Consider the following 21,603-nt stretch of genomic DNA (forward strand, 5'->3'; position numbering starts at 1 on the left):
TTTGTTGTTTGAGAGAGCAGTCACATTTGTCAATTATTTGCTCAATCAAACCGAAAAAGAATCAGACTTTGGACCTGTCTCTGCAGGGGGGCTTGTTTTTTGTAGTTCCTGGGTTCATTAAACTGATGTATAGGTGTCTTACTTATGCTGCAAAAACTATATCTAATAACTCCTGAAAGCTTTGAGCAATAATAATGCCAATAGAAAGGTTTTGGTGTGTGGGATGAAGAAAATGCTTTATTATATAAATAATAAATAATATATAATACTTTTAAGCTGCTTGTTCATGAGCATATTGTTAACAAGCAGCAAGCTAACACACTTTTAGCTTGATATAGCCTTCGAACTTTTGGTAAATAAAGCAAAGTTTTCTTAAAAGCTTTGAAAACACTTCTACAAAAGTCTAAAGAATAATGCGGATGACATATTTTATCAAAACGAGACATTTTATCTTGTTTTTCTGTGGAAGAGAAACATTTCCACAGGCTAGCTAGCACATTATACAGGAGCTAGCTAGCACATCACCCATAAACAAAAGGAAAACAGATAACCAATAAGTAGGTAACTAAAATCTCCATTTACTAAAAAAAAAAAAAAAAAAGCTTTCTTTCTTAGTTCTCGATGTATTCCAAAAACATAGATTTAAAGGTATAGAGGATGATCTTTTATTTCCAGGTGGATCATCTCAACAAGTGGTCCTCCTAATTGTCAATCATTCGGATGATATGTTTATGTAAGGCTCTCCTACGTGCTCAGGGGTTTATATGTGGTGAGCTACGGTTTCAAACTGTCATTGAAGCTCACCTTTCTTACTGCGTTTTTTTTTTTTAATCGTAAGAAAGAAGGTGTCTACGAAGTGTATAAGAGGAAAAAAAAAGTCAGTTAACTTAGTTCGCAATAAACTCCACTATATAGTCCCCGCTCTATATACTGATTCAGGGATTTAGGGGTTAGGGGGGACATTCAGGCAAGGTAAGCTTGTATGAGATATGAGAACAGCAATTTTTAAACAGCGTGCATGAGAAGAAATGGCCTTGTGCATGCCCTCGAACACGTTAAATAGGCATTTCTTCTCGGAAGTGGGTACAGGGTTGTGAATGTGCATTTTTTTTAAATGGAGAGGGCGGATCTTTTAAAAAATTCGCCAAAATCCTCGACATCATCAATAAGTGTACTTTAGACCACATATCTGACCAGTTATTCAATTAATTTCAAGGATGTTATCGTCAGACAGTTTAAAGTTTCCAGGTAAATTGCAGAATGGGTTAGTACACCTATGAGACACATATTATGCTTCGCATTAAAAAAAATATTTCATGCTCAGAGAGCACATTTTCCAATGAAAAATGGAAATAAGACAAAATAAAGTATGTGACCTTTTAGAAGAGGTCCACTAGTTTAAAAGCTTTGTTTAAAGTATATAATTGATATAGTATAGGATTAATAGAAACTGTTTATTTGATTCTCTTTTTAGTCCTTCTGTTTTCACATAAAAAATATGAGTTTCCCAACCAACTATTGAAAGTTACGGTCTTTGCACTTGTCAGTACTAAGCAAGTACAGGTACAGACATAGATGGATATTTTTGATGTTGAAATCTAAAATTTTTTTTAACCTACTAAACAATTCTGGTTGACAAGAACTGTAAATGAAGTTATATGGGGATCATTTATGACTATTTAGATCTTAACAGCGCTAGTTTATTTAGATCTTGACAGTGGTAGTCCAAGAGGGGTAGCCTATGTAGAGTATTTCTCGAAATAAAACAAATAGCAAATAAGTGGGTGGTTTCCACTTACATTAAACACCATTATATTTAATGAGTCATTAAGATCAGTATAATTCCCAGTGAAGATGAACAAAAATAGCAAGGCTGGTTTAAAATAGAAATGAATCACAGTCTCCTATGATGCATTAAATCCACTCTGGTCAGGACATTAAAGGTGTTATTTTTACTTAGTTATACTTCCATTACCATCTTTGGGTGATTCAGAGTCCTTTAGCACAACCAGCCCTTTTTATCAGGAGTTTCTCAATCACAAGAATTTGAGCTGCAATATAATTTTGATACTGACTAAGCCATTGATTGACAAAAGGTCTTTATCAGGACAAAGGTTGCACAACACAAAGCACTACAGCACAGCAAGCCTTACGTCAATTCTACAGCATCTTCGAAGCTCAAAGGTCAGGAAAGAAATTCAATATTCTTTTATGGCTTTTGTAACAGTGTGTTGCATGAATTAAACTGTGCTCTAACCACATTTTGTGTCAGTCGGGTTCTGACTCCAGTTTGTAGTGCGAGATAACAATATCCAAGACCAGTCATCTAAAATCCAATAAGGACTGTTCTCCCCTGAATGCCACTGACTCAAATTTAAAAGATCCACTGCAATTTCATTTATTGAATAAATCAACTAAATAGTTTAATTTAACAAGTTATAAATTATTTGTTTGTAGAGCAAAAAGAAAAAACCCAACAGCAGAAATGAACCATAATTTCCCAAAAGCCTTATATGTTTGTTTGACTGTTTGTTAAGTCTCCAAATATCAGTGTTTGGTTATTCACAAGAAATGTGAGTAGAACTGGATGCTCTTCAGCTTGATTGCCTCTGACGGTGAATGCAAACTTAAAAATCTGATTTAATTTTCTTAACACTCCATGCCCTACAATACATTGCTATAGATACAACTCTTTAGCCAGAAACTTGTTAGCAGACTAGCCAAAGTCTATTGTTTTAGTCAAGAACAGAGCAACCGAGACAAGGCCAAGACCTTTAGAGGCTGAGACCAAGACCTTGTCTTGGTACTCTTGGGTCTCAGTTGGTATTGTCTTAACTTCAACACCACCAAAGCCAACTCTATTTTCTGCAATGATTGATGACATGTTAGTGGTTCACTCATACTGCTGCATAAAGAGAGAGTGAGACATTAGCAGATAATAGAAAGGCTGACATTAAATGTCCTTTATTTGTCCTTTTTTGCTTTAAAATATTGCTTCTAATGTAACATGCTAGATCTGTAAATGTTAGGTTAAAGATCTCCATTGTCTCACAGACACAAACACAGGATGATGTTTACGTTAGCAATACTAACTGCGATCTTTATCCTCATCGCTATACGAGATTTCGCCACTCAATTCTCCCAAACGTTCACTTCTCCTAAAAATATAAATGATCAAAGGCTGCTTTTTCACAAAAAGGTTAGATTAAAGATATCTTATCATAGTTATTTTGAGAATTTAAAGTTGGCTTACATCCTTATATAGATAAAAAGCTTTACAAAATTGCAATCGGTTCATCTCTAATACTAACATGAAAGAATTCTCTGATAAGGAGTTCATAAGTATGCTGTGAGCTTTATTTGAAACATTAGCTAGCTAACCCTTTGTACTGGATTCCCATTGATAAACTAAGATTATTTTACAAGCCATTTACAAAAAGAAATGACGCTATGAGGGTAAAAAGATAAAAGGGAATGTAAAGGAAAATATGAATAACACCCACATCCCTTTAGAAACGACGAGTAACATAGCATTGAGGCACTTGTCCGACTGGGTTTAAGGGAGTGGAAGCTGGACAAACACCACGGGTAAAGACAGCTGATAGAAACAACTTTCTCTCTCTCTTTCTCACTCTGGAGCTAATTTGCCTAGACTCCGATAAGCTCCAAAGCAATAAAGCCATTGGCTACATGTCTGCAGCCTTCTTTGGCAGTTTCAACTCATGTTACCTCTTTGTCTGCCATACAGAAGCGTAATTATACCTTTAGACCCAAATGTTGCATCTAAGACCTTTCTTAGAAAATAAAAAAAAAGTAACAAAGAGCAGAAATAGCTGCAGATACATTTACGAGATGGTGTCAAGTAATGACAATGTCCACATTTGTGTGAGAGAGCAGCTAAAACCCAACACAACTTTAAATGCCACATCCAAACAAACACAGATGTACCCTGTGAGACTGTATACAGGAGCAGAATGTACTAATATTCTATTAAAAGCTCCTCTACTGTGACTGCTGGTACCATTCCAATCAATCCAGCTTCTCAAAATGACCCCTCAGTATTAAGAATAGAACAGACATCCATAGGGAGAGCGAGCTGAAGGCAGTGCTGCAGGATATTCCCAACCAACACTTACTTTTTCTCTAAATGGAATCACCCACTGCTATATTAGTTTCACCTGGCTGCCATGAAAAGGAATATAATGTTTCATTGTCATACCTTACAGCCAAAATCCTTTGAAATAGTTATGCAACAGATTTTAACACTCCGCGCTTCAAAGGGTTATCTGTCCATTTACGACCCTGATTCAGACGTTTAGTGAGCTGGATCTGAACGCCAAGTATCATCTGCTGTGGGCCGAGGGTGTGTCTCAATTAAAGGACGGCAGATTTGTTTGTTTAGAGTCCATATTTTAGTGAGTGCAGAGTACATCCTACACAGCGGTGCACGCACACACACCCACAAAGGATGACATTAAATGGCGCAATTATGTGAATCAAGTTGGGCTCGACTTGTCGGACAGAAAGTACAGAGGTACCAACAAAGACCACAAATGGATTTTGGCCCATTACATAAATTAATCAGCTAATGACTGTATCTAAGAGCTTTTAGCCCTTTAAAAATGAGATCATCTTTAAGGATTCAGTTCGTTACAGCAAGTGTTTGCTTATTGCTTGCACAGCAAAATACTGTACAAACAGTTTATCTCAGCAGACAACTCAACAGGTTGGTCAACATGCCTCTCTAGCAGGCGGGTAACTGAAAACTAAAAACAATGCCTGAAACGAAAACAAACCAGCCCAATGAGGAATTCAAGCAGGATTTTTGTCCAATCAAACTACTGCAGGAGGGATCCTTTAAAATGCACATGTAAATTGTATTATGATCACTTGTTTCAGATTGTAACATATCCAGGTGTGCTCTGGTCTGTTAAAACCAACTCTGCAGATTGAAAATAGCAGTGACGTTATCAATACACAGCAAGAATAATAATCTACATGAGGAAATGTATGCTCTGTAGCGCTTTAAGTTTGGAAGTCAGCAGTACAATGAAAGATGGTTCTCTATAAGTTGAAAATATATGTCAAAGTCTTCAGGTGTTAAGGAAAGTAAGCCATATTGACTATGTCATAACTTTACAGCCAAGACCATAACTTACTTTACTGTCACTCTTGTAGACAAGTCTTGAAGATCCCCAGGGTGAAAGAGCTGTGCCTCCTTTAGTCCGAGCTTCCCACAGGCCTTCAGGAAGACGTTAAGGTTGTCCTGGACAGAGAACAAAGCAGCAATGATTGTTGTCCCCCCCTGTTCAGAGGCAGAAAATAATCACTCAAAAAAAAAGGAAAAGAAAAACTCCCTGACAGGGAGCAGCCTACATGTGATTGCTACCAAAGTTCAGGCCACCACAGGGACCAGGAGTGTGCAGGGAGGAGCGTGTGAGTACAGCAAATAAGAAGTGACCCAGAGTAGAGCACACTCACACTTACAGAGACAGATGAAAGAGGGGGCGGGGGCTGCCTGACAGGAGCTGAGTGACAGGGGCAAAGCCACCTGTGGGATGGATTAGGGTGTGGACCAAACCAAAGCAGGAAGAATGACATCAGAGACGGCACAAGTCCCACCCAACCTGCCATGCAAGTGCAAAAGTGACGCACGCAGCAACATTTGGCCTCCCACCGCTGTTCCTTCTTCTTCTCACACCCAGAAACTACCACCTCTCTTCCCTGCCAAGCCTTATTTTTTTTCTACTTAAAACATACCTGAGGAGTATTTTGGAGACATTCAGTTGCTACAAAACATGAAGTCAGGTGACAGAGGCAGACAAATATTTCCCTGTAGCTATTCATGAGAACGTGGGAGTGAAAGGGACGATCTCTCTTCCAACACTGTGCCAATCACATTACATTATAGTTGTTTCTGAGTGCAGCAGTTGTGCACAGATGTGAGCAAGAGTACGTCTTGTACTATAAATGTGCACACGTCTCATGCGTTTCAAACAAATGCTCTACCACAAAAGCACCATTGCTTTTTAGGGTTATGGTTTTTTCCAGCAGAGGTTCCAGCTGGGGAAAGCAAAGCTAAGAAAAAGTGGCTTTTATATGATCACACATGGTAACAGCATCTGCTGGAAAAAATTAAGGGCTATATAGTACTAAACTTTCATGTGACAAAAAGCATATTACTAAGTTGTCAGAGAGCGATCTCCTTCCAGTAATGGTTTATTAATACTAGCCAACAAGCTTTAAACTCTATAGTTTATTGATGCACTATGCTGACCCCAGCTCACACCTGTTCCATGGAGGGAACCATGTCACCTTGGACGCATTCATGATGCTCTTCAAACTTCCTCACCTCTTGATTTCATCACAAAACTAATTGAAATATTTGGGATATCTATAATACTTAAGGTCACAAGCGCAACTCTGAAGACATTTTTCTCAGACCATTACCAAACCTGTTGTTTGTTCTCATTACAGACCTCTCCTTACATTTGACTGACACTACATTTATGGCTGTCACTAAGTACAACCTGTAGGTGAGCCAAAAAGAACACGTCAGCTGAATAACAAGAATATACAACTCCATTAACTTCCTTTAAATGTTTACACATCTTTCAATATCTTTACTATTCAAAGCACTAGACAAATGTCTAAGCAGGCAGAGATAATTACCTAAACGAACCAAATCTATGCAACAGTAAAATTATGAGCGAGGCAAGTTACCAAAATGAAGGTGAAGAACAGTTTTGAACCATCTCAGTTCAAAAGGCAAAAAGATTTTCTCACATAGCACTACTTTGATGGTCATATTTTTGTATTTATACTTACTTTATATTTATACTTACAAATAATTATCTCTAAGGATTTTTTTATTATAATTTTTTGTAATAATGTGATATCTAGAGATGTCCTTATCCTATACTCATATTAGCCACAAAAAAAAGATTACTACATTATATCATCCTGCATCTAAAATCTACGATATAAGCACACCGGTAGAAGCACTCCCCTCCATCCTTCTCCTCTATCATTCAGCTCACTCCAGCATTTCTATCCAGCAGTACTTGCATGCTGCACACTATTGTGATCACAAAAATAGTGTTGACAAACAAAGTAACAGACGCTTAGAGTAGAAGCTACGGTATATGCACAGCACGGTTGTACTGTAGTAAAAATCTGAAAAAGATGAGTGTAAACTTCTCATGAACAAGCTTCCCGTCTTCTAATTTATCATATTTTTTAATTCTATTTAATTGTAGGACATTTTTATTTTTTCCACACTACAAAATAAGAACTGAAAACAGGCTTATTTATTATTCGTGCTGATAGTATATTCAGCAAATATCAGTATTGATCAATACTCAGATCTGCACTATTATATTAAAAATGAATAATTTGATACCCCTAGTTTCAGATGGATATGAATAGGAAAGGACAGTGTTCCCTTTCTCATTGCCCCTCAGAAAACAAATGCAAGACAACATGGTATTCACATAAGAGATATGTTTTTAAACCTTCATACATCTGAAAAATACCCATAAAAACGAGTTACCCATTTCTACATTCTGATTAATCAGGGGAGCAAGTTGTTACATATCAAATTATTACTGTTACAGATGTATTAACAAGCATCCATCCATGCATCCATCCATCCATCTTCTTGTGCTTTTTCAGTCAGGGTCGCGGTGGGGTCTGTGCCTATCTTCAGCAGTCTATGGGTGAAAGGGGTGGGGGTATACCCTAGACAGGTGGTCAGTCTGCCGCAGTGTTGACAAGTATACAACGTTTAACTGGTATGGTGTGCATTGGTAAGATGAGAATATGTTTGAGATTTTATTTTTCTCCAACTGATATATCAGCTGGTCCAGTCAAAGAGATAGGCCCCATTCTTTTTCAATGCCTCTAAGAACCTTGTACTGTAGTATGGTATGGTACCCTATGCTTCTCAGGCTATGAAGATATTTCCTTAAAAATTGTGTCCTTTATAAAACTCAGCCTCCAGACCAAAAACCCAAAGAAAACGTGCAGAATGACACAATATTGGAGACCCAATATGGGAAGTTTGTGTTATTATGCTATGCTAAAACAGGTGGATGTTTATAACCACGCTACATAGCTCCCATCCCTAGAGACAATACAAACAAGTGGAGTGTGAGAAAACCAGCTATGGTGGTTTCGAAAGCAAAATTTTTTTCTACTCTTCCTTGATTACAGGATTTTAACTGCTTCCTTTTGTCCTTATGGACTCGCCAAGAATCTGTGGTGTTTATTGACAATGGATTGCAGTTCTTCCTGTTCCTTGTAATTCAGCCATTGTTTTCCAATGCAGCCTTGTAAGACTGCTGTTTAAAAATCCAAGCATTAACAAAGCCAAAAGAAGCTTCTAGAATAAAACAGCAAATGTTCATTGTCTGGCATAGCAAAAAAATTGAAAATGGGATTTCAACACACAAATATGTTTGATTTTTCTTTGTTCTGTTTTTTTCTTAACACTTGTTCAATTAAGTGATGTTATTCAGCGTTTAGACGGAGACATACCAGACAGTAGGTCAATGAGGAAGGCCAATTTCCTTGTCAATGTGTACTTCAGCTCAACCAAGTTAAGCAATATCCATCATTGTTTGGTGGTGATTGGAGTTAAACTCCCACTAAAACATGTAAAGTTAAACGCCTTTTAACTTAAATGCCACAGAATCTAAGCCAAAAGTCTCTCATTTGCCAAAGTGCTTACCAATCCTTGCTGATTAGCTGATTAGTTGGGCCTCTTGTGTCCCAAATATACATAAGAAGAAGTGTTTTTAATTTGCTTTTAAAGTTTGTGTTACATAAATGTTTGCAGCAGATGTTCATACTGTTTTACCTAGACAGGATTTTGTTTTCAGTGTAGCTCTGATTATTAAGGAATTTAATGCGGCTCTAACACCTGGTAAACTGGCCCTAAATAATAAGTATTATCAGTCTAAATTAATAGAATGGGATTAAGAGAACTAAGATTTTCTTTTAGCCCAGTCCAAGAACATGCAGATCTAATAAGCCTGAAGGAAAGTTATGCTGGCTTGTGCTTGCACATAATCCTGCTAAATATGCCGTCTCCATCCGGCTGTTTCTAATTTCATGCACACCTGAAATTCCTCTCTAAACACTTCACACTAAGGAATAAAAAACAAAAATTATCTCACAAGGTGTTTGATAAAGTGCAGCATCACTATCCCTAAATGTTCATACCAATATCCCTTGTGTTTTTCACTGGGTTAAAGATAGTGTTGACTCTCTGCCTACCCTTACGTGACCTAGGAAACAAACATAGAAAGAAAAGCTATGTTTAAAATATCAGGCTACAATATTTCCACATCCTGAGACAAGAAACCAAGGGAAGATGGAATACTTGACATGGTGCCACTCCTCAAAGAGGCCTTTATCAGGAGAGACAGTTTCAAAAGTCCTATCCAGTTATAACATGCGCCCATACAACATAAACACAGTAACAAAGCATGGACAAATGCCTGCCATTGCACGGATGATTACACAGACATCTACATGAGTAAAAACACCCTGGGGCATATCAAAATTGGTTGTTTGTCTCATCTTTCTGGTGCCTCAACTCAACATGGAGTTGGTTTGCATAGAGAACATCCAGTACCACACCAATTACTGAGTATTTTGGGTGGGCAGAGCCAGGCCCTAACTGGGGCTGAGATGGTCCAAACCCACAGCTTGGAGAGTATTTAGACACAGAAATGTGCTGAGAGGAGAAAAAAAATCATTTGGACACAAGTAAAACCAAAGAATAGACCAGCTTTGGGAGCCAGGGTTGCTAAGTATTCCCATCCCTTCCTGAGGTTTTTGCTATGCCAGAGCTAGAAGCTGGTATTGATTTTAAGCACTCAAAATCCTTAAGATAGCCAAACTAAAATAAAACAGTGTGACGGCAGTAAATGCTCACTTTTAAATGGCATTGATGTGTAGGTGTAATTAATGAATATCACAAACTGGCAACAATAGCTAAAAAACATTCCTTTAGTTGTTGAACTAACCTACTTGCCTTTTTCCGGATCCACTTCTTTTTTTTTCTAAAGCCCCAGTCACACCTTGACGATTTTGCCAGCTTATGCCTGACATATGAAAAATCTGGCAAAACACTGAGATACGTTGCATAAGGTATGGGTCTGTTTTGCAAAAGTTATGAGCTCGCTGAAGCACGCTGGCACACGTCGACATACAGCAAGTATGTCATGCCAGCGTATGCCATACGTGGGGCATAAGTTACAGGTAAGTTATCTGATCGTTGACATACGTTAAGTGTACAATACACATAAGTTGTGGCGTTTAGCTTTTCCAAAACCTATGGGTTTCATGTGCATAACTTATGTGTAACTTATCTCTAATGTACTGTATATCAACATATTTGACGTGTTCCAGACGACCACTGATTGTGTATCTAACTTACAGCTATTGTATAGCTTCAGCGTTTTGGTGTAAAAGGGGTTCAGAGGAGGAAACGCTCAGTACTCCTCCAGACTTCATCTCCATCATAGGGTAAGCAAGAAAGTGGGTGTGATGGATCCTACCTGTGTTCATGCCCACGGCCACCAAACATCCTAGCAGACATGATGCTGAATCTGCTGCGACTGCAAACCTTCTTTCATTCTTTTAATTAATTCATTCATTTATTTCTTTGGCTGGCGTTAAACAGCAGCTAGGTTAATACCACGATCAATTAAATTTTTCTATGCAGGACTGGTGCCTCTAGGCAGACTCCTGCGCTCCTCAGAAAACTGGCTTGTGACATTTCATGGGCATTCATGGGCTTCTGTGCATTATGCATTAGTTAAGCTGTCGTTGGACATAAGTTTTGGACTCATTATGAATACGCTATGTATATGCTCGAAATTGAAAAATAGATAGAAAGTTCAATGCATGCCAGCGTTTTAGAAGATTCTGGGACGTCAGGCATAGGCTGGCTAAATTGTCAAGGTCTGACAGGGGCTTAAACAAGCAGCTCAATAATGCCATGTGCAACTAAAGACCTGTGCTGGATATTAATTCAGATTTTCCAAATTGGTTGGATTCAAACCACAGGACCCTATTCAATTGGCTTCACAATATATTTTGTCTGGTTTTTACTTCAGTTAAGGATATCACTCATTAATATTTTCACCTCAACATGAAAATACCATCTCAGGAGAACTAATGCTACAAATAATAAAACCCAATTCTAACTTAGTGCATAAGTGTGACGGAAAATTGATGGATGGATGAATGAATATTAACATCAAAATTTTCAACATATTACAGTTACAGGTATCATGTACATTTTTGTTAAACATGACCTGACAAGAGCAAAATAAACAAAATAATAATTGTGATATAATTAAAACCATAGGGCAGGCTGTTTAAATAAAATGGCTACAAGAACACTGTAAACTCAACAGATTTACATTCATTGATTCACTTCAAAGTTTTTGCTCATATTTTGAAAAAAAAGAAAAAAAGAAAAAATGAAATGTTAAATTAATCAATAAAGGGCGATTCATAGGACAATTGAATCAAAGCAGGTATTTTTTTTCAGACCCAGCCTTTATGAGAAGTGGCCCATTGCCCATAAATGATAAGTCAGCTTGTTAAAGCCTGCCATGTATGTGGCTAGTCACAAACTGAAAGATCTGACACTTTTCTGATCAATGAACATGCCATACCGTCTTGCTAACACATGCAACACAAAAATTTCACCTCTATTGAGAGTGTAAGTTACTCGTGTAAGAGGCTATTTTCCGTATAAGTCCGTATTCAAAAATTGAAGTAAGAGAAAGCGCAGTAATATTAAAAGCTTTTTATACAGAAACTATGTTTTCTATTAAGGGATTTTGATTGTTTAGTCAGGTAACTAGGAAAAAGCAAATCTTTGAAGACTGCATGTCCTGCCCCTCACTAATCAAATCTTTACAAAACTGTTAATCAGAAATCACTGACCTGTGTTTCTTTTGATAAAACATTGCTAAACTTAAAACACTTCTATCTGCAATTTACACCTTAAGCTATTTATAAAGATTAGACATAGCATTAGGCACTTGTCTACTGAAGGTAAAGTCTCAGACTGAGAGTGAGTAATGTCGGGACAGCATCCAGCCTACCTCCATGTGGTCGGCAGTAACACATAGCCTCAGGCCAGCCAGAAGCTGAGGTGGAGGGGGGGTTATGACCAGGTAGCTTTAGGTTTGTGGCCAAGACTCGGAAATACTGCATTAAGCCCACTAATGGAGCAAATACCCATTACCTCAGCAGGTGTCCAGATACTATGTGAGCACTGCAAATGTTGTCTTTATATATCATAGAATATGATGTAACTGTGTTTACTCATTCCAGTTCGTTTATTATATTCAAGACTTTGATGTTTTTCATAAACTTGCAGAGTGTCCCTAAAAGACACTGCCGTGCACAACAAACACACACTGTGCTAGGGAGAGGGATGTCTGTAATTCCTCCTGACAGCTGGACTCAATTACTCCCACTAGAGAGAGCTTTCCGAGGGATGGGTATTAAAGAGGTTTTCAAGCCTCTACTTCCCAGGAACTTGTTTGCAGGCACTCCCAAAACATGTTTCTGGAGAGAGACACGGTGGCCTAAAAAAAACTTTACTTCAAGATGTCCAACAATGTTGTTTATAATCGGGTTTAAAAAAAAAAAAAGTACTGAATGTTGGAAACTGTTTATCATATACCAGTACTATGTTTACATTTTATCACTGCTGAACTTAAAAGATGGAAATGTCTTGAGAGCTGTACTGAGTGAAATTTCTTCTTGTATACACCCTGTGTATTCAAAATGACAATAAAGTCTGTCTAAGTCTAATGCTGGGTGTAAAGGGTTTTAAGAGCTCCTGGACTTTTACTCAGACTAACTGTTCTATCATTCTGTTATAAATCCTGTTTTTTTTTTTATTAAATCTGAGTTGACTACACTGGAGAGGTGATATAAAATCAACAAATTACATGGTAATTGGAATAAATTAATGTTAGTCTTTCAAGCTATACTGTACAATTAAAGGGATTTACACTGGATCCAGTTTAAACCATCACAAACAAAAACATATTAATAGACTATTTTTGCAAAACTGAGCAACTTGAGATTAAGGGCCTCGCCCAAGGAGAATGTGGCAAATGAGAAAGGTGTAATCAAACCTACAAGTCTGATCAGTCCTGATGATTGAACAACCAGTTGGAAACCTAAAAATAGAATTTTTGTCTGATCAATTAATGCACTGAGAGCTAAGAGGATGCACTGTTTACTCTTTGTTGCATTTCCACACTCTTTGGTCCAGAAGCTGTTGCTGAAAGAAGTGCACGAAGTCAACATGTTGTTCATATGCTTGACTCAGCTGCATTAACATTGTTGCAGTGGTTTTTCCTGCCAGATAAATTTTTTTCCAAATCACTTTGGTAATGTTTTGTCGAATTTGAGTTAAAGTTATTGGCCCAAAGATGACTGAAGTCCATCCCAAGAAGAATGAAGGCATTAGAGCTAAATTTCTCTCTTTTATCCTATTAAGCTTTTAATCTTGCTTTGTCATCAAACATTATGGATGCTTCCTGCTTTTAAATCTCTGTGAACAACTTTCCCTATAGGCATTATATACAGAAAATACAGACAAAAAAAATCTTCTCCTAGAGGCATAAAAGATGCAAGAGTTACCAGGTCGAGCTGACAACGACAACTTTTAGTGTGGAGCTTAATACTGAATAAGGAAAATTCATTAGCCATTTTCAGGATAGGCTAGTTGTTTAAAAATGATGCCAGGGATTGCAATAGAACATTTGAGCAATCCTTAGAAACGTTGCCAGATAATAGAAAGGCTCCGTCCAGAATAAAAAAGTTGCTCTTCTTGGGTTCTGTCTGTTTTGAAAGCTGCAGCATTTCGAAATAAAGGCAATGTTTTGTTAAGGTATGTGCTTATATTTATTGGATAATAAATGAAAAAAAAGCTGTTTTTGTTAGATGTGCTAACCACACTGATTAAATAACAACAGATAAGTTTAAAAGGACACTTCTGGAATTACAATATCTTATTTTAATTTGTAAAATCCTATTTAACAGTTATTTATTTAATAAAAGTGCCTCTGCTGCTCTTCCTATGGCAGGAGAGCAAAAAATAAATCATCAAAATGCTGCTAATAATTTTTTTTTTTAACAGTAACCCAACATTTGCAAGTCAAAGCTCTATTGACTTTAACCTGTTATACATCAACTTAACTGCCAATCCTAAAAATTCTGTTTGTTTTATGTTCTACTTACTGTTCTACTTACTGTACAACCGCAGCTTCACAAACACATAGAAATATTACATAGAAAAATTACATAGTGTAAGCTGAGAAATGCTTTCACTGATAAGGACATCATTTAAAAAAACAAAACAATCCCAGACTAAACAAGAGCAGAAGACAACTTACCAGACCTGCGATGGGGGTTGGGAGCCTGTTGACCCTTTTGATGATGCCAGGTTTGATCTTGTTTATCAGACTGTAAGCAGAGGAAAGAGATGAAAAACATCAGGGGAAATTAGAGGGTAAGTGAAAGCACCCGCTCATTGACAAAGCTACCCTAACTATGAAGGAATGAGCAGGAGTTGTTGCACAGTCCTGGTGGTGTTGCATGTTTACGACTTGGTTTAATGGTGGCCACCTGGCTTCAGTTTAGTAAATCACCAGTGCTGCACTATGGTGTAAACACAAATGGGCCCTCTCCTTCCAAAAACATGCACCCCTCCATAGAAGCAACCACAAAACAAGTCTGAACAGCCTTATTTAAACCAAGAAAACAGGTACAGTATTGTTACAGGTAAAGAGTAGAAGACGTGCAGTTCAATTTAAATAAGTTTGAAAGAAAGTTAAATAATACAAGTTAATACAGAAAGAGAACACAAAAAGAAGAAATTCATGAGCAATTGGCCTATAAGATAAGCTCTTGGAAAACTTATTTTCATGCTATTGCACAAATACATTATCTTACAAAATGGCACTACAAAATCTGAGCATAGATAATTCAGGGAGGTCAGAAGGAGATAAAAAAAGTTTCCCATCACATCTTGGGAAATGTCAGCTGTTAATACAGAAAGAGAGAGCAGGTCTTTAAGCCAATAATAAGAAGGCTGAATGGAATATATATTTTCTTGATTTTAAACTTTAAACCTCTATCTTCCCTGGAACATGAGATTTCAAGGCTGGGTCACAATGTTTTCTTCCAACTTTGCAAGCTGCGATACAAGTTTTTTTCTGTGCTACTGGCTGCATAGGGGAAGGGTAAGCAACACCTGTCCTAAAGTGCCAGTGTCCTGCAGCTTTTGCCTGCATACCTTCTTCAATACACCTGAAAAAATGAATGATTAAAGACCAGGTTACTGCAAACCTATCGACACACCAAGAAGGTAATTTGGCCTTTTGTTTCAAGAGTGTTGGAGCAGGGATGCACGCAAAAGCTGCAGGACAGTGGCACTCAGGGAACGACAATGCCTATTCCTGCCATAGAGGCTCCCACTAATGGGCCTGATGTCTGGAGTTGTGCAAAACTCTGCAGCACATTTGTCCCAGTGTCCCACAAATTGAAACAATATCCTGCATTTGACTGGGTCCAATTTGCAATGACTTCTCTCTCTTAGACAAGCTAAATCACCTCTGCATTTCATATGAGTAATTAGAACCACAAGAGGAATAAGGGAGTCTTACACAAGCAATCCCAATCAGATGCCTAAACCAGCCTAATTGACCTATGTCAAGTAGAAGAAGCTCTACAGAAACTTGCATCTGGATGGTGGAGCTCTTCAAGTCATCTCTAAAAGAAGACATTACAGATGTCATGGACTTGAGATGATGGGGGAATCTGAGTTAGACCTAAAGAACTAATTCTCCTAACAGCTCCTAACAGTTAAAATATCATTGTAATCTAACTAGAATCTTGATCCAATTACAATAGCTGAGCAGCTTTGAGTTAATCATCACTTTTAAGATCAAATAACCAGATGATGTCTTCAGGATAAGACAGCAGCTGAAACTGTGTAACACAAGTTCAAAAAAGATAAACACAGTTTAGGCAGTTATCCAAAGTACTTTCAATCAAGAGGGTTCAACAGTCAGAATATTTGTCTTTCTTCTTTGAACTAATTTTTAATGTTACACAGGCATTGCAGTGGTAAGTAATTTCTTTGCTTAAATTACTAGTTATGCAGGGACATAAATTAGTTTAGAAAGTTGGTAATGGTATGTTGTTAAATACCTGCAACTAAAGAAGCCATTATTTGAAACCAATGAACTTCTATAATGGCAAAAGAAATACACGCAAAAAAAAAGAAAGAAATGGATCTTGATATGAAACGAAGCACTTTGCATGCTGTAGGTGTATGGGATTGGCTGCCAACAGATGTGAACAATGTCTGTAGAGAGGTACTTCGGTTCATGGTGGTCATTTAATAGTGAAACAATGGACCTTCATGAGATAAAACACAAAGACTTAAGTCTGAGTGGAATATAATCGTGTGAGAGCAACAGTGAACATTCCTTTCCAAGCAAGAAACTGTGATATCTGCAACACAATGGGACGAGGAGGTTGGGTTTGAAGGTGAAGGTGATTTAATCTGCCTTCCTCTTCCTCATGCTGACAAAACATGAACAGCTTGATGATTGAAAAAAAATGCTTATGGTCTTAACCGAAGTCAGGCTCCAATCAGCAGAGTGAGGTGGTTCTTCTTCCTCAAAAGGCTGCCGATAAAGGTTTAGAAGACTCTGCACGGTCTGCTGCTAATTACAGCCTCCTGCTGATATGTGCAAATCACATCACTATGTCCGTTAGGCAGTTTGCAGAAATGCGCAGTCATGCATGCAGTTTAATTTGGCTCTACCTTAAAAATCATCTCAAACAAGATAAGTGTTAAAAAAATGTTGCAAAGATGCATCCATTTGGGTAAATTAGAAGCAAGCCTTGTATCTTACTCTGGTCTAAACTGAAGCTCTTTCATCCACTGCACAGCTTGTCATTACAGCAAGGATGGCACCCAGCCCAAGCCGCTGATCTATAACATCTGTCCAACAGACAACTTCTCTCCTCTGGAAAGGCATCCCTCTTTCCATCAATGCATAAGAGAAGGTCTAATCATGATAACATCAAATAACTACAAATAACAGCCTCCATTGTTCCGCCTGGAAAACTCTGGCTCAGTTTATGCAGCTAACAAACAAACAGTGGCCTGCCAGGAGGTCTGCCTGGGAAATATCAGCAACACTTACTTTTGGAGAGCAGACGTGGAGGAGAGCCGAGAGATTCCTTATGAATGAGTGGCACTAATAGAGGTGCCTGGGAAAACAGGAGTACTTACTCACACAGCAGAACTCCGTTCTCCAGGGCTGATCGGAAGTCGCCGTTCCCAAATTTTTTCTTAGTTACAGCCTGGAGAAAAAAAAAAAAAGAAGCAAGAATACAAGAACAGTGAGCAAAAACAGCGTGCAACGGTTGAGTGTATGTGTGTGTGGGGGGGTTAGAGTGTAAGAAGGGTGGGTTGGAGAATAAAGGTAGGATGTTGAGAACAGTAGCAGGGGAAGTCAGAGGTATTTCCTCTCAAGTTCCTACACTGTTGGGCAGCGTTAAGTAAAGTGCTCCAGGTATCCCTTAGGCAGGCTGAAGTGAGTGTATTTGTCTCACTTTAATGCTGGGAGCTGCTAGGGAATGCAAGGGCTGTGTTAAAGCTGCACTGGAGTCAGTCTGCAGAAGCCACGAGGCTGGAACCATAGAGGAGCACACCACTGTGTTACAGCCTCATGCTTTTCCCATGATCTCAAACCGCTGCTGCAGAAACACCAGGAACCATTATGTAAGCAAACACGCACACTGCATGAATTCATGGCAGGCAGCCTCAAACATATGCAGTATCGACACTGATATAAACATTTCGGAACTTTACTGTAATAAGTGCCTCTGTTTCAGATGCAGCAGCCCTTTTTAACTAACATTCTAACAATATTTGTACACACAAAAATATCTTTAATGTTTTATATGGGCTCCATAGTGGCACCGTTTGTATAGGGGTTGCCTTGCAGGAAAAAGGTTGCAGTTTCGAGTCCTGGCCCAGGGTTCTTTCTGCATGTAGTTTGCATGATCTCCCCAAGCATGCATTGGTCCTCTATGGGTACTCTGGCTTGCCTCTCACAGTCCAAAAACATGACTGTTAGGTTAATTGGCATCTCTTAATTGTCCTTAGGTGGGCCAGTCTACCATCTTGGCCATAGATTGCCAGAGATGGGAACTGGCCCCTCCACGACCCTGGCGGAATAAGCAGGAGATTGATGGATAAGCTCATGCTATTAGTCACTTCCTGCAATGCTTTGCTTGGATACATCCCTGTCAAATACAATTTAAAAAATTAACACTGTAGTTCCACTCCATACTGAGTATTTCTTGAGATTTCATCACTAAAAGAATCTATACATTTGCAAATGAGTGCAGAAATATGTGCTAGATCAATAAGGAAATGCGTTATTTAATTCATATAAAATCTGGATCATGAATAAATATTTATTTCAAACATTATTTAGGAAAGTTATTAATGGATGGATGGATGGATGGACAAAAGGAGGGACGGACAGATGAATGAATGTAAGTGTGCCCTCCCGTGGCATCAGTATTAATAATAAATCAAGTCCAGATAAAGTTTACGCGTGGTCTCACTGTTCTCCGAGTTTCATACTGCCGTTAACTGGCTCAACATATGTTTAACAGTGAACTGTAATATTACATAATTCCTGTTTTCCTCATGTAGTTGCAAATATAAACTCACAATATACGTGCCGATATCCCTCACTGATGTGAGTTTAAAAAATAAAGCCAGCAAAGCAGAATGGCGCTGAGTGTCATCGGGAAGAGTAGCAACACTTGCCAAGCTGTGCTTTTTAAATCCACTTTGGCAGACAGATTTAGTTAAGTGAACCTGCTGTTGTTCTAGCTAATTCTATAAATTTCAAATAAAGAACTTTTAGTTTTGATCTTTGGGAATTCATGTTGTAGTTAAAATGAGTAGCAGGTGGCACAAAATTACAAAATGAAATGTAGCAACATCTGGTGACAGAGTTAAAAAAATAAAATAATTTTTTACCAGAAACATATTGAAATCCAACTAAATAGATATTTCGTTTTAGCAAAAAAAAGGACAAGATTCTGATGTATTGAATATCCAGAGCTTATTAACCAAATACAATCAGCCACCCCAGACTGGCTTCTTGTAAATACTTAAATATAAAACTGAGACAGTCCTTTAAAGAGCCAAAGAAGAGCAAACAGAGTCCTTCAGGGACTTACTGCCAGATAAACTTTTATTATAGTCCTCTTTTAATTATCAGTTTCTACACAAAATCCAGATTCACACCAGTACTGATTAAACTGAGCTAATGAGTGCTGTTTAGTCAGTAGTCACTAAACAGAACATAATCAATCTGACAGTTTTAGAAGCAATGGCTCATGGGAGTTCTAAGCTTGCTTTTAAATGTATTTAGCTTTAGCCCCATTTATTTTTAAGTGCAACACTGTTTCCTTTTTGTTAATTCAGTCAGTGCAAAACTATCCTGATGTCAAAATTTTTAACAGGGGAGTTTTTGTTTGCTATTGTTTTAAACAAGAATAGCAAGATATAGGAGAAGGGTTGCAACGACAGCATGTAACCAAGTATTGTTGTTACCTTTTATAAAACATATGCAGTATAAAACCTCTTAGACACAATGCAAAACAAGCTAAACAGGTCTCCTTTACTATAACAGGCAGGTGTGTTTTGGTTCCTGGACTACTGTCGTACTTCAAAGTCAATTTGAGAAAAACTCTAATGTTAGGTACATTATTATGGACAGGTGAAACCAGAACAGTTAGGGGTAATTAAAAGTAACTATTATCATTTTCAAACTATTTGTGCTACACCTCAGAACACGCCCTGGGTAACACGAGATTGCCAAGGCCTTAAATACTTGTCATTCCATGAGAAATAGACCACGGCATGATAGATGAACAGGATTAAAGTTCTCACACACTTCCACTGCTTCTGTCTTTGCACAGTGGGATCAGGCAACATAGTAAGTATAATTGTTCTGTTGCCAAAACAAAACAAGGGCTCAGACTGCTTATTTTTCATTGAGAAAATGGCTATCCCAGATAAACCCCCCAAAAACTCCTAAACACAGCAGACCTGCACACGAAGAAGCAGTTATTACATTAAAAGTGAAAACAGCACTCTGTAATAAACCAGGCTCTCTATTTGGCATAAGAAATCCTGACCCCTGCTGTTGTATGGATGCGTGAGCAAGCTGTTAGGATTAACTTGCATGCAAATAAACAATAGAGGTGGAAACAGCTCAGTAAGGATGATTGCATCTCTCATCCTCTTTCCAAAGGGTTTCCCTTTGATGTTATTCTCCCCTCAAATTTTCTTATCAAAATTGACATCAGCTAATCAGATTGAAAGAGGACAAAAGAACATTAAGGGTGGGAACGTCCCTGGCACAAAGCTTGATGTGCTGTAACAAAATCCTAGTCTGCTCCACTGTCATTAAAGACACCATCAAGATCAACAGCTCTGATCTGGAACGGCTGAGCTGAGAAATTAAACGGAGGAGCGAAAGCAACACTAAAAAAAATTAATACCTAATGGATTTTATTCAACTAACACAAAGTATAGAAGGGTTATGAAGGGGTTGGAAAAGGATCCATTAATCTATCCATCTGTCTGTTGTCCATGTCTTACTATCTTCTCTTTTTGCATCAGATGCATAGCCAAGAGACCCAAATTAACGCTGAAGGAACTACAAAATCAGAAGACCAAAAAAAAAAAAACGCTTATGTTGCAGAACCTCTAAACACTACACCTATTAGCCGTATGTTTTGTCAATTTTTTAAGAATTAATAGACGTTTTCTTTGAAGTTTGCTATAAGAGAAAGTTGTTTTTCTTTTTTTTTTTAGAGAAAAACCCCAACACTGCACCTTACGATGAGCAAAGCATTCTGGAAATGAAACACAGTGTTTACATTGTCATGTGAGCCTTACAGTCATCTAATTCTGCTGACCCTGTAAAACTGTGGAAGAGTTTCACCAACCGCATATATCTAATCTTACTTAGGTAAAGCTATTTTGATATCTATGGCCACAAATTCAGACTACAGATATGCATAGCTGGTAGTGACACAGGCAACAGACTTGCAGCCAGGGATGCATTTAATGGCTGTAAATGCAGTGAAAGGGTGAACAAAACTACCATATATCCTCTTCCATCTACTGTAAAGCCACACTCAAAAATGTAATCAAAATGTTCACAAACTCTAAAAAAGTTCAAAGGGTTATAAATGCTTCCACAGCCTTAATATGAACCCCAGGAGTCCATGTTTCTTTATGCAATCTGGACAGCAATAGTGTAGCTCCAGACCATTCATTGTTCCTGAAATTCTTTGTGCTTCAAGCTTTGAGGTATGGGTCAGCAGAAGGAACATTATTCACATACTTTGAGGTTTTGTATTGAAAACAAACCATTTTCAGCTGTGGAATCCATTAGTTTCACCCCTGGTAAAACTATTTTTACACTAAAGTGAATG

The 21,603-nt window shown here is 38.0% G+C and overlaps 1 protein-coding gene across 15 annotated transcripts in view; it reads right to left on the minus strand.

The window, feature by feature from the left end:
* Positions 1-21,603, minus strand: part of lmo7a (LIM domain 7a) — a 72,265-nt gene that overhangs the window by 40,686 nt on the left and 9,976 nt on the right. For 14 of the 15 annotated variants that reach the window (XM_038302428.1, XM_038302432.1, XM_038302434.1 and 11 more), the window contains exons 3-5: positions 17,360-17,430; positions 14,445-14,514; positions 5,160-5,266 (exon numbers count right to left, since the gene is read on the minus strand). In XM_038302428.1, coding sequence (XP_038158356.1) covers positions 5,160-5,266; positions 14,445-14,514; positions 17,360-17,430 — 248 coding nt within the window. Of the gene's footprint in view, positions 1-5,159; positions 5,267-5,376; positions 5,382-14,444; positions 14,515-17,359; positions 17,431-21,603 lie in introns of those variants that run through there. The other variant, XM_038302440.1, reaches the window with a different exon arrangement.

Source organism: Cyprinodon tularosa, unplaced genomic scaffold (genome assembly GCF_016077235.1).
Source record: "Cyprinodon tularosa strain WSP-4 unplaced genomic scaffold, ASM1607723v1 ctg49, whole genome shotgun sequence".
Lineage (NCBI taxonomy): Eukaryota > Metazoa > Chordata > Actinopteri > Cyprinodontiformes > Cyprinodontidae > Cyprinodon > Cyprinodon tularosa.